The 13,257-nt window shown below is 59.8% G+C and overlaps 7 protein-coding genes across 7 annotated transcripts; 4 read left to right on the forward strand and 3 right to left on the reverse strand.

Annotated features, from left to right (window-relative positions):
* Nucleotides 1-71: 71 nt before the first annotated feature.
* Nucleotides 72-2,464, forward strand: CH63R_09541 (FAD binding domain-containing protein; the record flags this gene model as incomplete). Its single annotated transcript, XM_018304515.1, has 2 exons — nt 72-468; nt 582-2,464. 2 exons carry the CDS (start codon nt 72-74, stop codon nt 2,462-2,464), a joined length of 2,280 nt encoding a protein of 759 aa, XP_018156538.1.
* A 609-nt stretch (nt 2,465-3,073) lies between these two features.
* CH63R_09542 (O-methyltransferase) lies at nt 3,074-4,601 on the reverse strand (the record flags this gene model as incomplete). Its single annotated transcript, XM_018304516.1, has 4 exons — nt 3,074-3,390; nt 3,494-3,942; nt 4,019-4,148; nt 4,217-4,601. The coding sequence occupies 4 exons, from the start codon at nt 4,599-4,601 to the stop codon at nt 3,074-3,076; spliced, it is 1,281 nt and encodes a 426-aa protein (XP_018156539.1).
* A 283-nt stretch (nt 4,602-4,884) lies between these two features.
* On the forward strand, nt 4,885-5,456 carry CH63R_09543 (uncharacterized protein; the record flags this gene model as incomplete). The annotated part of the gene is made up of 2 exons (XM_018304517.1): nt 4,885-5,166; nt 5,346-5,456. 2 exons carry the CDS (start codon nt 4,885-4,887, stop codon nt 5,454-5,456), a joined length of 393 nt encoding a protein of 130 aa, XP_018156540.1.
* Nucleotides 5,457-5,831: 375 nt separating this feature from the next.
* Nucleotides 5,832-7,073, forward strand: CH63R_09544 (Tetrahydroxynaphthalene reductase; the record flags this gene model as incomplete). The annotated part of the gene is made up of 3 exons (XM_018304518.1): nt 5,832-5,949; nt 6,190-6,663; nt 6,808-7,073. The coding sequence occupies 3 exons, from the start codon at nt 5,832-5,834 to the stop codon at nt 7,071-7,073; spliced, it is 858 nt and encodes a 285-aa protein (XP_018156541.1).
* A 615-nt stretch (nt 7,074-7,688) lies between these two features.
* CH63R_09545 (Cupin domain-containing protein) lies at nt 7,689-8,264 on the reverse strand (the record flags this gene model as incomplete). The annotated part of the gene is made up of 2 exons (XM_018304519.1): nt 7,689-8,056; nt 8,126-8,264. 2 exons carry the CDS (start codon nt 8,262-8,264, stop codon nt 7,689-7,691), a joined length of 507 nt encoding a protein of 168 aa, XP_018156542.1.
* Nucleotides 8,265-9,142: 878 nt separating this feature from the next.
* On the forward strand, nt 9,143-10,171 carry CH63R_09546 (Zinc-binding dehydrogenase; the record flags this gene model as incomplete). The annotated part of the gene is made up of 1 exon (XM_018304520.1): nt 9,143-10,171. One exon carries the CDS (start codon nt 9,143-9,145, stop codon nt 10,169-10,171), a length of 1,029 nt encoding a protein of 342 aa, XP_018156543.1.
* A 709-nt stretch (nt 10,172-10,880) lies between these two features.
* CH63R_09547 (Vanillyl-alcohol oxidase) lies at nt 10,881-13,123 on the reverse strand (the record flags this gene model as incomplete). Its single annotated transcript, XM_018304521.1, has 5 exons — nt 10,881-11,287; nt 11,371-11,522; nt 11,613-12,064; nt 12,172-12,297; nt 12,383-13,123. 5 exons carry the CDS (start codon nt 13,121-13,123, stop codon nt 10,881-10,883), a joined length of 1,878 nt encoding a protein of 625 aa, XP_018156544.1.
* Between the last annotated feature and the right edge of the window lie 134 nt (nt 13,124-13,257).

Genomic DNA, 13,257 nt, shown 5'->3' on the forward strand with positions numbered 1-13,257 from the left:
TTTTACACCATCAGCAAGGAAGACAAACCAACTCATCTCCCCTCAACACCTGCAACACACCACCATCCCTCATGACGCCACCGACTCCCCCGGGCCCGCGCGTCCTCATCGCCGGCGGCAGCATCACCGGCCTGTCCCTCGCCCTCATGCTCGAGCAGGCCGGCATCGACTTTCTCGTGCTCGAGGGCGGCCCGACCATCGCGCCCCAGGTCGGCGCCGGCCTGGCCTTCTTCCCCGGCGGCGCCCGCATCCTCGACCAGCTGGGCCTGTTCGAGCGCCTGCTGTCCATCTCGTCCGTCTTCGACCCCATGTACGACTGGCGGCCCGACGGCACCCAGAACGTCTGCGTCCGCGGCGTCTCGCCCTTCTTCGACCAGACGCTCGGCTACCCCGTGTTGTTCCTCGACAGGCAGCAGGCGGTCCAGATGTTTTACGAGGCCATCAGGCAAAAGGGGAAGATTGTTACCGGTATGTCTCTTGGTCGTCATCACACGATATCTGAGTCGTAGTTTATACGTTTGCCGTGCGTACTGCTGTATTATCTGTGTGTGTGTATCTAACACCGACCCTTTGTTGTCCAGACGCCCGCGTCGCACACGTTCACGAGTCCTCGACCTCCGTGACCGTCACCACCACCCTGGGCCAGTCCTTCACCGGCACCCTCCTCGTCGGCTGCGACGGCGTCAAGTCCGCCGTCCGGTCCGAGATGTGGCGCCTCGGCAACGCCTCCGACCCGGCCTACTTCGGCTCCGGCGGGCCCTCCGAGGTCCGCTGCAAGTGGCGCACCCTGTTCGGCATCGCCGCCGTCGACGACGTGCCCCGCAGCGCCAACATCACCATGAACCAGGACTTCGCCTGCGCCCTCATGTCGCGCGGGCACTACGCCTACCTCGTGCTGCACGAGGCCCTGCCGAGGACGCTCGTCGGCGACGAGATTCGGCCGTACGGCGCCGACGCCGTCGACGAGGTGGCCAGGCGGCACTGGCACGACCCCATCCGGGAGGGCGTCACCTTCGCCGACGTCTACGGCAAGCTGACGCGCAAGGTGCTGGTGCCCATCCAGGAGTACGTCCTGCAGAAGTGGCACTTTGGCCGCGTCCTGCTGCTCGGCGACGCCGTCCACAAGACGCACCCGTCCACCGGCCAGGGCGCCATGCTCTGTCTCGAGGACAACGTCGTCTTTACGAACCTGCTCCTCCGCCGGCTCAAGGCGTCATCGTCGTCGTCGTTGTCGTCGTCGTCCCCGCCGTCCCAGCAGCAGCCGCAGCCCCTCACCCGCGCCGACTGCGACGCCCTCTTCGCCGAGACGCAGCGCCGCCGCGCCAAGCGGGCCAAGGCCGTCTCGCAGGAGTCCTTCCTCGTCGTCGGCCTGTACGCCTGGCGCAACCCGCTGTTCCGGCTCATGTCGCGCTACGTCCTGCCACTGATCATGCCGGACTTCATCCTCGGCGTCTTCATGGAGACGACGCGGCCGGCGCCGAGCCTGGACCACGAGTATGCGCGTGCCGCGATGGCGGGGAAGAAGCGGGATGCGCTGGTGGGCTTTGATGACGAGGATCCGGAGCCCAAGGTGCCGCTGGCGGCGAGGGCGCTGCGGAGCATCACCTGCTTGTTGCTCGTTATGGTCCTTGTCCACGCCGTCTCGGTACTTCCGTCGGTGCTTCCGTCGGACGGCGTCTTGAGGATTCCTGGCGGTCCGCAGTCGGCCGTGGATACGACGGCCTTGGGGATCATGGCGGTTGTCCTGGTCGAGGGCTGGCGCCGCTGCAACATCGTCTCGCCGGTCCGGTTCCCCTGGATCTGGGCTCTCTTGATGGACCTCTATGGCGTCCGCGTCGTTGGCCCGCTCTACCTGTTGGTGGACATCCTGCACGGCGCATCCCAGGGCCGCATGCGCTATGCGGTTACCGGCCACGGGGTCTTCATCTCGGCTTCCAAGACCATGGTTCCCATGTTGTTGGTCTTCGGCCTGGCTCCGGCAATGGTCGCATGGCTGGGATCCGGTGTCGGGGGGATGCTTCCGTGGTCCGTCTTCTCCAACCTGTTTGCCCTCCCGGCCACACTGACAGCCGTCGGTCTGTCACTTTACGGGTTCTTCAGCACCGACTCGGACGCTGTCCTCGGCACCAGGTACCGCAAGCACCTGCGTCCCGGGCTTGCCTGCGCGTCGGTGGTCTTGGCGCTGCTTCACCTGGGTGCTCGCTTCGGCGGTCTTGCCGACGCCGGGCTTGTTGCGAGACCCGTCGGCTACTTGCATCTGCCTGTTCTCATGTGGCAGCTCGACGTGGTTGCCGACGTTACCCTGTGGTGCGACGTCAAGTCCTGGTCTCTCTCAGGGGTTCTCGTGCTCCTGGGGCACGGTCTGGTTGGGCCTGGCGCCTCGTCGGTTGCGCTGTGGTTGTGGAGGGATGTCATGCTAAACGGGCGTCCGTCTGGGGTTAGGGTTAGGGTTGTTAAGACTTGAACACGGGCTTTGGTGGATGATGGAAAGGGGAATATCTAGGCGTAAATAAAAGTCCTCTGAGGCTACACATGGTGTAAAGTTGTGTTGGCGTTTAAGGGTGTGCTTTACAATTATGTTTATAAACTACAATGCTGCATTACACTCTTTTCTTGACTTTTAGTTGTAGGGATGTTAAAAAGTCATGGTATTTCCTGACAATTGCGGAACTGTCCATCTTTTTTAGAGACTTCATGTTACCTGATGATGTTTCATTGACTAGTAGCAGTGTTCCAAGAAGATTTAACAGCCCTCTTATTGAATGTATTATAAATACCAATGGTTCTTCACCTGCTTCACTTGCGCTGCTTCCGAACATGTTACACTTTCAATACGCTGTTGCACTGTGTAGACATGGAATGCAGATATCAAAAGCATCTATTTCTCCAGAATAGAGACACAGGGTAAAGCGATGTGGACATACACATATCCTGGAGCTACCTACGTCTTGGACTGAGTTTCAACGGGGTGACTTGGATGACCATGACTGACAGACTCAGATACCCGTCGCACGTAACATACAGTTCTTCTCCTGTGTCCATAATAACCCAGATCCCCCACCCACTCACCCACTTACTCGGCCAACTCGGCCTCAATGACGCACTCGACGCTCGGGTTCGAGTGCCAGATCTTGACGATGCGGAACCCCTCCGACGCCAGCAGCGCCCGCCACTGCTCCTCCGTCCGCTCCGCCGCTGACACCAGGTGCATGATGCACACGTCGACCATGGCGTGGTACCAGTTGGCGCCGCGGGCCGGCATCATGGTCTCGTGCAGCAGCAGCTTCGAGTAGCCCGGCGTCATGGCGCCCGCCGTGCTGCGCAGGATCTGCCGGCACCGCTCGTCGTCCCAGTCGTGCAGCACGGTGTGCATGTAGTAGGCGCGCGCACCTGTTCAGTCGTCAGTTAGTCCTCTCTCTCTCGTTGCTTTCCCTCCAGCTCCAAGTTTGCTTCTGAACCCTAAGCAAGATACATGGAAGAACACATCACTCACCCGTCACGGGCTGCTTCTCAAAGAAGTCATGCTCCATGCACTTGATCCTCCCCTTCTCGTCCGGCTTCGCGATCCGGATCACCTCGGGCAGATCCTGCAGCACAAGGTCCCCCTCCTCCGGGTCCGGATAGGACTCCAGCACCCGTGCCAGATCCCGCCCATGCCCTCCGCCCACGTCCACGACCAGCGGGGTCCCCTGTTTCCGCCCCGTCAGCAGCTCGCGCGTGTCGTAGATGCGCGTCCACGGCGTCTTCATGGCCGCCACGCCCTGCATGCAGGTGATGAAGGACTCCTGCTTGGACGGGGTGGCCTGGCACCGCGCGAACAGGCCGAGGTTGTCCGGGTCGAGGGAGACGTAGTTGGTGGCGTCGTGGTCCCGTGGCTCGGCGTAGTCGGTGGAGGCGAGGAACGAGGGGAAGTGTGTAGTGGAGGGGATTTGGTGATCGATCCTGGGGGGACGGCAAGCGTTAGTCTGGGTGCATGCTCCTGTGATGGGGCAAAGGTGAGAGAAGGGGGAGAACTTACGCTCCGCGGACGGCTGCCGCAGTGGGCGTGGAGGAGTCGCCCAGCTCGATGGTCAAGCGCGTGGGCTTGTACCGGTCCACGCCGGTCTCTTGGAGCATGTGGTCGGCCGTGAGATGGCGGAGCAGTCGGCCTGTCGCGTCGTCAGCAATCATTGTTCCATACGGCAGCGCAGAACCTATCTCGTCGAGGAAAACATACGGAAGAGGCTCTTATCGCAATCCCGCTTGCAATACCCCAGAAGCTCGTCCAGCGACGCTTCCTCGCTTCCCGCGGCCCGCCACCCCTCCCACAGCCCGAGATCCGTCATGATGCGGAAGATGGCCAGGTTGTTGAAGGCCACCCAGGTGTGGTACCACATGCGCTCGAACGGCGTCTCGAGCCGGGCGATCAGGCGCCGAGACGCCTCAAGGAGCTGGTAACGCGCCTCCTCGCTGCCGTCGCAGGTGTCGAGTGTGACACCGTCGAGGGCCGAGATGATTTGCTTGACGGACAGCGCGGCCACGCCGTTTATGCCGTTCTCGGCGATGGAGGGTTTGGTGGCGAAGGTCATGTTCGCGGTAGAAGGTTTGGCGGCAGAAGTCATGTTGGTAGTGGTGATGGTGGTGATGTTGGTGATGATTGTGATGGTGGAAGTCGGACTTAGGAAGAGGCTCACGAGGAAAATGGGCAATGACTACGAATGGGGCAAAACTAAGCAATAGATTTAAAAAAAGAAAAGACTTTGATCAAGCTACTTGGAAGACGGGTCGTTCGAAAAACCGAAGGACGAACTACCAGCTCTTGACATGCCCCGATTTGACACTACTCAATTTTACCTCGGTCCCTTCTTTGCGCATCAAAGCATCTCTAGACTCGATCAACACACCATGAGCGATCTGGTAGCTCTTCCCGGTAAGATGAACCGGACTGCCCCTCTCTGGCCTCGAAGCACCTCCCCAAACGAAGCCGCCGTGGCATCTCAGACATCGGAGCACCGCGTAGGGGGTGGGCATGTGAACTCGCAAAGGCCGCAACGTAGCTCTGGCCTCGGAATCAACCCTATGCCGTCGGGATGTCGCCCGATCTCCCGCGCCACGACCGACTGTCCCGATTCCAAACCCGCTCGGCAGTCCCCCCAACTCTCGTACCTCGGGTGCGTCCAGAAGTCCGTAGGTTCGTCCGTTCTCTCCCCTCCGCAATGCGAACCAGGGCCCAGGTTGAACAGCCCCGGCAACCCAGATGGCAAACCACTTGCCGTGCACAGCAATACCACGCAGTAATTGAGTTTCGTGACCCCCCCCCCCCCTCCTCCTCCATGCGCCGTTTTAGATTAAACTCGGCCTGGCAGCCTGTCGCAAGGAGTCAAGACGCGGAGCAGCAAGGCACACCCGGCCGAAGCGAGCGAAGCGATAGGCTTTGCGGTGGGAGCGAGGGTGGTGGTGGTGGTGGTGGCAGCTGAAACAAATGCGTCAGCGATCTCAAACTGCTGCCGAAATAGGCATGTCGTAGGACGGTGGTGGTGGTGTGTGCTCATGCCGCCCGGGGGATGCTCTCTTAGATGCTTGCCGTGCCGGTGAGTTGTCCGGTGTCCGGACCAGCGTGTGTCGTCGTGGAGGACGACGGGGAGATGCCGCAACATCCGCAAGACAGGGATCGGGACTTACGGAACACGCGAATCGCCGCGTTTGCGTTGCAGCCACTCGGCTATCACGTATACCCCGTATACAAGAGCCCATTCCTGCTACCAGTGAGTGATTGGCTCACTTGACTCGATTCTTTACCAGAACTGCATTCTCCACCCGCGTCCGCCCATCACAACCGCTGGAAAAACAATATGGCTCAGAACGGAAACGAATCTTCCACCCCTGTGGTGGACTACGACCAGATCCCCGGTCCTCTGGGCCTGGAAGCTGCGTCACTAGCGGGCAAAGTCGCCCTAGTGACTGGAGCCGGTACGGCCCGTTCCCCGGAATCCTTCCGCATCCCCTGTGTCTCCACTAATCCCACTATCGTCATCTCCGCTATCGTCATCTCCACTATCGTCTCCATGTTCCTTCGGCCCCTCCCTATGCCCCCTGCCCCCCCCCCCCCACACACACGCTCCCCGCACCAAGCCCCCACAGCCTCCACAACAAATCCTCCCGAGATAAGATCTTGCATATGTGGCTGACGACCATTCCTTCGTGATCCAGGCCGCGGCATCGGCCGCGAAATCGCGCTCGAGCTCGGCCGCCGCGGCGCCTCCGTCGTCGTCAACTTCGCCAACTCGGCCTCGCACGCCGCCGAAGTCGTCGCCATGCTGCACGCCATGCCGACCAAGGCCGTCGCCATCCAGGCCGACGTGTCCTCCGTGCCGGAGATCACGCGCTTGTTCGCCGAGGCCCGGGCTGCCTTCGGTCGCGGGCTCGACATTGTCGTGTCCAACAGCGGGGTCATCTCGTTCGGGCACATGTCCGAGGTCACCCCCGAGGAGTTCGACCGAGTGTTCCAGGTCAACGTGCGCGGCCAGTTCTTTGTCGCGCAGGAGGCGTACAAGAATCTGGAACACGGGGGCCGGTTGATCATGATGGGGAGCATTGCGGCGCAAGCCAAGGGGGTGAGGAGGCATGCCATCTATAACTCGAGTAAGGCGGCAATCGAAGGGTTGGTGAGAGGGATGGCGGTCGGTGAGTGTCCCTTGGCCTAGTCAAGATGCGTGATCTGCGTGCCTGTGTTGTCTTCCTCTTGCCTGCTCTCCCCCATTCCCTTGCCAGTTGCTTCTGAAGCTCCTCTTCTGCCACAGCTACTAATCATCCTGTCTCCTCACACAGACTGCGCCGACAAGAAGATCACGGTGAACTGTGTCGCGCCCGGCGGCATCAAGAGCGACATGTATCGCGATAACGCCCGGAAGTACATTCCTGGAGGCGAGAAGTTGACCGACGCCCAGGTCGACGAGGCTGTGGCGTCCATGTCGCCGCTTCATCGGGTTGGCCTGCCGATTGACGTGGCTCGCGTGGTTTGCTTCCTGGCAAGCCATGACGGGGGATGGATCAACGGGAAGGTCATTGGCATAGATGGCGGTGCGCCGCTGTAGGAACGGTTAGCCTGTAGTTGAAGAAGATTTAGCCAGACACTATCGCCAGCAAAAATGATTCGGAATGCTATGTTCTTCTCATGCTGCAGCGCGGGATTGCCTGTTTAAATGACTTGCCTGTATTTGAGCCTCGCGCCGTCTCTGCTTCCCGTATTAGACCATGTCTAAGAGGTGGTTTCTAAGCAAGATAATGCTTTGGACACCTGGATATGTGTTGTTCTCTCCACGGACTCGGCGTGTGTTTACTGTGTTGTTCGGCCCCAGCTGTGTGGGGCCGGACAGCCGGACTGTTCCGAAGATCCGGAACCGGAGCAGTGGCGTTTTCGGCCCCAAATCGGGCGGGCCGCTCCGCGCTAAGCGGCCGCATTCCGCGCACACGCAAGAGGACCTCGGCCGTTCACCCCATTGTAAGCAGGACTTGCTGAGTAGACGGCAACAGTCGCCAAACCCTTTTATTGATCAATAAGATTAGTCAATTCAGGCAGATCGTAATTGGTCCTAGGCATCTCCCACACAGGCTCATCGACTTGATCTCCCAAAACTGTCTGACAACTGACCCAAGGCTGACCCAAAGCAACACTCCGAGCCTAGCCATCCCGCTTCCTCGCTAGGCCATCAAATCCCCTGCGCCGCGACCGTCGCATACCTCGCCATCGCCATCTCGTACACTCTCGGCGTCATCTCGACACCCTCCGCCGCCAGCTTCGCCAGCAGCCGGAAATACCCGACATAGTACGCCGGCGTGAACGTGTTGACGAAGACGGCCTCTTCCTCCCCGCTCGGATTCTCAAACGTCGCGGGTGTCCGCGGCGGGAAGACAACGTAGTCCCCCTTTACACAATCCAACGTGCGTCCGCCCGCGAGACGAAATCGCAACGTCCCGGAAAGCACCAGGATGGTCTCGTCATGCATCTCGTGCCACAGGGCCGGCGGTCCCGTGGCGGAGGGGGCGAGCGTGAAGTGGATAGTGGCGAGACGGTTTTCTGTGTTGAAGGGGGGCGTGAGCACAGATGCGTGTCTTGGGGGGGGCAGGGATTGGAGCGATCGCTTACCAGTGCGGGAGCCATCTTCTAGGATCCGCCCTGTGATGGGCCCGAAGTTCAGCACCTCTACTGGGTCGTCGCGGGCACGGACTACGATAGGCTGGTTCTGCGGCGTGGCAAAAGCGGCTGACGAGTCTGGAGCAGACATGGTTGTAGGACAGTTTGTTTGCCGACGGGTACTACGGTAGGACTTGAGAAATAGATCATGCAATGTAACGAAGAGCTTCCCTGGATTCACCTCTGAGCTATCTGGGAGAGTGCTGTATTATTGCAGAGCTTAAATACATGTGAGGAATGTCAATCGTACAAGACAAGCTTCGGCTGATATTGGCAGAGTAGCAGAATACGACGTAGAGCATACCTGTAACGTTCCTCTAGTTAGAGTTTCGGACAGCTGGATGGGGAAGTGCAAAGTGCCGGAACAGGGTTTAGATCGGATGAAGTTATCATTGTGCAGAGGCTTCAGGGAGAGCCTTGCCGTAGAGCTTACTTTTATACATGTGTCAAAAGTGTTTTGTGAGATAAGGTTCGTCCAATGTCTGACAGAGGAGCAGGGTATATGGAGCTTCAAATCACTTTTAATTCGAATCACGGACATCAGGATGGGGAAGTGCAGGAGACACAAGCTTTGGAAGAAAGTTTATGTAGCTAGAAGCTACATCGCACGCATTTTAGGTTGAGGGCGCTTCAAGCTCGGAGCTTGAGCACACGTCATGGAGAGGTTGAGTCTGCTGCTGCGGGATCAGACGAGCTATGCGTTGACAGTTGCCAGTCTCGGCATCTAAGTGGAGATGCTGGATGTTTTATTTCATGATTGTCGTCTTGGTGAAGCGTAAAGAATGACGATGCATAGCGCGAATGTCCCCCCACGACTTGCGATTCTTCCAACTGCCGTAAAGAGAGAACCTTTGCAGCTTTACCATAATCCTGCGTTTCTTCTCGCAATATTGAGCTTTCGCACCTGACTCACGCCACAACTTTGATTCCATTCTCAACCTTTACCGCCCCTGCTCCCCCGTCACCACCATGCGCGCCTGGCTCTACGATTCCGTCTCGGGCGGCCTTGAAACCCACCTGAGCCTGGTCGACGACGCTCCCCAGCCGCCGTCGCTCGGCCCCAACGACATTCTCATCAAGGTCCACGCCATGTCGCCCAACCCGGCCGACTACAAGTTCCCCGAGGGGCTCGGCATGCTCTGGCGGCTGGCCGTCTCGCTGCCCGCCACGCCCGGCAGCGACTTTTCCGGCACCGTTGCCGGCCTGGGCGACATGGTCAAGGAAGTCGGCGAGTTCACCATCGGCCAGCCCGTGTACGGCTGCACGCCGCCGCCCACGCGCCACGGCTCGCTCGGCGAGTACGTCGTCGCCACCATGGCCAGCTGCGCGCCCGTGCCGTCCCCGGCGGGCGCGCTCACGCTCGAGAGCGCGGCGTGTCTGGGCGTGGCGGCGCAGACGGCCTACCAAGCCATCAGCCCGCACGTCGCGCCGGGCGACATGGTGTTCATCAACGGCGGCAGCGGCGGCGTCGGCACGTTTGCGATCCAGATCGCGCGCGTGCTGGGGTGCCGCGTGGTGACCAGCTGCTCGGGCCGCAACGCCGAGCTGTGCCGCTCGCTCGGGGCGGACGAGGTGCTGGACTACACCGAGGTGGACGTCAGCAAGGCGCTCAGGGCCAAGGGCCCCGTGTTCAAGCTCGCGCTCGACAACATCGGGCTCGAGCCGGCCGACCTGTACAAGGCCGCGGACGAGTACCTGATGCCGGCGGGCCGGTTCGTGCAGGTGGGCGCGGGGCTGTCGCTGCGGCACATGATGAGCACGGCGGGCCGGGCGCTGCGGCCGGCGGGTCTCGGGGGCGGGAAGCGGAAGTGGCAGTTCATGTCGCTGCAGTCGAAGCATGCGGACCTGGCCAAGCTGGGGAGGTGGGCGGCGGAGGGGCAGATCCGGGCGGTGGTGGAGGAGACGTACAGGTTTGAGGATGCCCCCAAGGCGTATGAGAAGATGAGGACAGGGAGGACAAAGGGTTGTCTGGTGGTGAAGGGGCCGGATGCAAAGTAAATACCTTGGTACATGCACAGTTCGCATTGAAGTGTTGGTTATATGCTGCGTTCACGAAGAGTCGTCTGGTGCTTCTTGCGTTCGAACAGGACCCTTCAGTGTGCATGCTCTTGAGTTGTTTAACGTGTGGATTTCTCCAGAAATGAAAAGGAGCTGGACGACTCAAGTATGACAAGGTCCTCGATAGCATCGCAACCATGAGTTTGGCAGAAGATAGTGTCTATCTGTTTTTACAGAAATCAAAAAAGCCAGCTCACCCGTTTCCCAAATCACAGCTGGGGAAAAGCTCAGGGTTAAGATTTGTATTCTTGCCCAGGTATTTTAGTAAATTCATGGTCAAGAAGTAAACACCAATTCTTTTCTTCTTCTTTCCAACTCTTGTAAGTTGTATTTGTACCACACTTTGTGATTTGAAATAATCATGGAGTCCTATGTCATGAATACTCTCATGTACATCAGCTCTTTTGCTGAGACTTTTGACGACCTACTGTACGTAAGCTGGTCAATAATAATAGGAGCCTGATGATATGTGATACGGGTTGCCTTCACATAATGTTCAACGCACTAGGACCCAGAGCCTAGCTGGGAGAGGCAGACCTAACGTTTCATTCGCCGATTTAATATGAACTGCATCTTAGACAAACAGACGATATGAAGGTGTTTCCCAAAAGACATAGCCAGCAAAGATCCTCCTTCACACCCACCTTATTCACACACATGTTGGCTCCTGCAGATGACTGCTCCTCCCGCCGCTACCGCGCGCATCCGCCTTGGGCCCCCCTCTCAACAACGCCCCCTCCACCCCGGGAAACGCGTCGATGTGGTCCTTGCCCATCAGATACTTACCCCTGTCATACCCGCGCGGCCAGATCCCACTCTTGCCCGGCGCGATGATGCCCTTCGGGTCGAGCATCTCCTTGACCTTCTCGTTCAGCCGCAGCATGGCCCGGTTGTTGAAGTCGTACGACGCCGCCACCTGGTCGTGCAGCCCGATGTGCGTGCGCATCTCGCCCCAGCCGCGCTTCTGCCACTCGTCGATCAGGCGGCGGGCCAGATCCCAGGCGCGGCCGCGCATGGCGGCGTCCTCGGAGTCGTAGACGATGCACGAGACGTTGTCTGTTTTTTCCATCGGGGTAGGGTCAGTCAGGTTTCTGGGGGGGAGGAGAAAAAGGGGGAAAGAGGGAAGAGGAGAGGCGTACGCATGTCCCGGTGGTAGACGGCCAAATGTCCGAAAAAGTCCATCTGGTACTCGGCGAAGAGAGCCTTGGCCAGTTGGAACTGCTCCAGCGCGGAGCCGCCGTCGATGCGGGACACGGGCGTGAAGAGGATGTGGGCGGCGTTGGGCATCCACCTGTTCAATGTTCCACGTTAGCATCCAGTCCCAGTCACACTCCCTAAGAAAAAGCCCGTTCCCAAACAGCAACGTAAGAAGGCCACTCACTGCTTGATCCAGTTCTGTTGATCCATGTTGCACAGCCCCTCCATGTTGGGCGCCCGTCCATGCAGCATGCTCGGCCTCTCGGTCCTGTCGTCCAGGGTATACAGCCTGCTGCCCGCGGGCTTGGTCATCTCCTCGCGGATGACCTGCATGGTGAGCTCGCGGATCTTGGGCGGGCCGTAGACGCAGCCGGTAAAGTTCCACCGGCCGAGCGTGTTGCGCGCGCACATGGCGTCGAGCTCCTCCTCGGTCAGGATGACGTCCTTGGGCGAGTCGGTGAAGGCCGCCCGCGGCGAGTAGAAGCCCGTGTCGAGCGTGATGTAGCGGATCGAGCACGAGTGCGCAAGCACGTGGTGCAGCCGCAGCTTGCCGACGATCTCGACGGCGGCTTGGATGTCCTCGTCGCGTGCGTAGGTCACCATGAAGGGGGTGATGCCGGGGAAGTTGGGCATCAGCTGTGGGAAGGGAGGGTTGACCCCCGTGTTAGCTAGAAATTCCGAATCTCATGTTTGGAAGTGCTTTTCTTCTTTTTCTTTTCTTCTTCTTCTTTCTTCTCACTTACCCAGAAGCCCATTTTGGTCACGATACCGACGCTGCCCTGGCTGAACAGGCCGTCATTGATAGGTCCGAAGCCGTACGGGAACAGCGTCCAGCACGAATTCGGCGTCTGGTCCTCGGGTGGCACGCCCTAGAGAGTATTTGCGAATCAGCAACGGGGGTGTTCAACCAACACAGTCAGTCAGATCAAAAGGGGGGAGGGAACCAATTCTCACCTGGGCCGCTTCCCTCCTCCCCTCCGGGCTGCTCATCGCTCCCATCCCCGTCCTCACCACGTCTCCATCCGGCATCACCACCTCCATCCCGGAATGCGTGCCCCAGTGGTCACCATACGGCGTCGCGCCGCCGCCACGGTCCAGCGCGTTCCCAATCATGCTCCCCCACGGCACCTCGGGCGTGTCCAGCCTGACCTTGTCCAACAGGCCCTTCTCCTTCAGGTGGTTGTGCAGCTGCTGGTAGGTGACGCCGGGCTCGACAACGCACGTAAAGTGCGCCGTGTCGACATCGAGGATGCGGTTCATGTGGGTGCCGAGCCGCATGACCAGGCTGCCGGGCACGCGCGGGGCCGCGCCGCCGTAGGCGAGGTTGCGGCCGGCGGAGACGGGCCACAGCGGGACGTTGAAGGAGGTGCAGAGGGCCAGGACGGCCTTGACATCGGCGACGTGCCGCGGGTGCACGACGGCGCAGCCGAGCAGGAGGGCCTCGTTGTCGGCGGACCGATAGCGGTCGTACTTGAAGCAAGTCTCGCCAAAGTCGTCGTTCTCCAGCGGGGTGTCGCCGGCGATGATCTCGAGGTTGGAGGCCCCCACGACGGAGACGACGCGCTGGGCGAAAGCTTGGAAGGAGTCCTGCTCGACGCCGGGGGGGAGCATGCGGGGAGGGAGGAGAGAGGGCAGCGACTTGGTGGGAGGGCCAGCCGGTGGCCCGTCTGAGGTGACGACGGTAGGGGCAGACATTGTAGCGATGTTGGACTGTTTTACAAATCTCGCAAAGTGTTGGGTTTGAGGGGTTGATTCAACCGTGTTAGTTGATTGAGTTAAAGGAGCAAACTGCAGAGTAGTGATTCAGGTGCCCCGGTGCGTTGCTGAGC

This window comes from Colletotrichum higginsianum, chromosome 6 (genome assembly GCF_001672515.1).
Source record: "Colletotrichum higginsianum IMI 349063 chromosome 6, whole genome shotgun sequence".
Lineage (NCBI taxonomy): Eukaryota > Fungi > Ascomycota > Sordariomycetes > Glomerellales > Glomerellaceae > Colletotrichum > Colletotrichum higginsianum.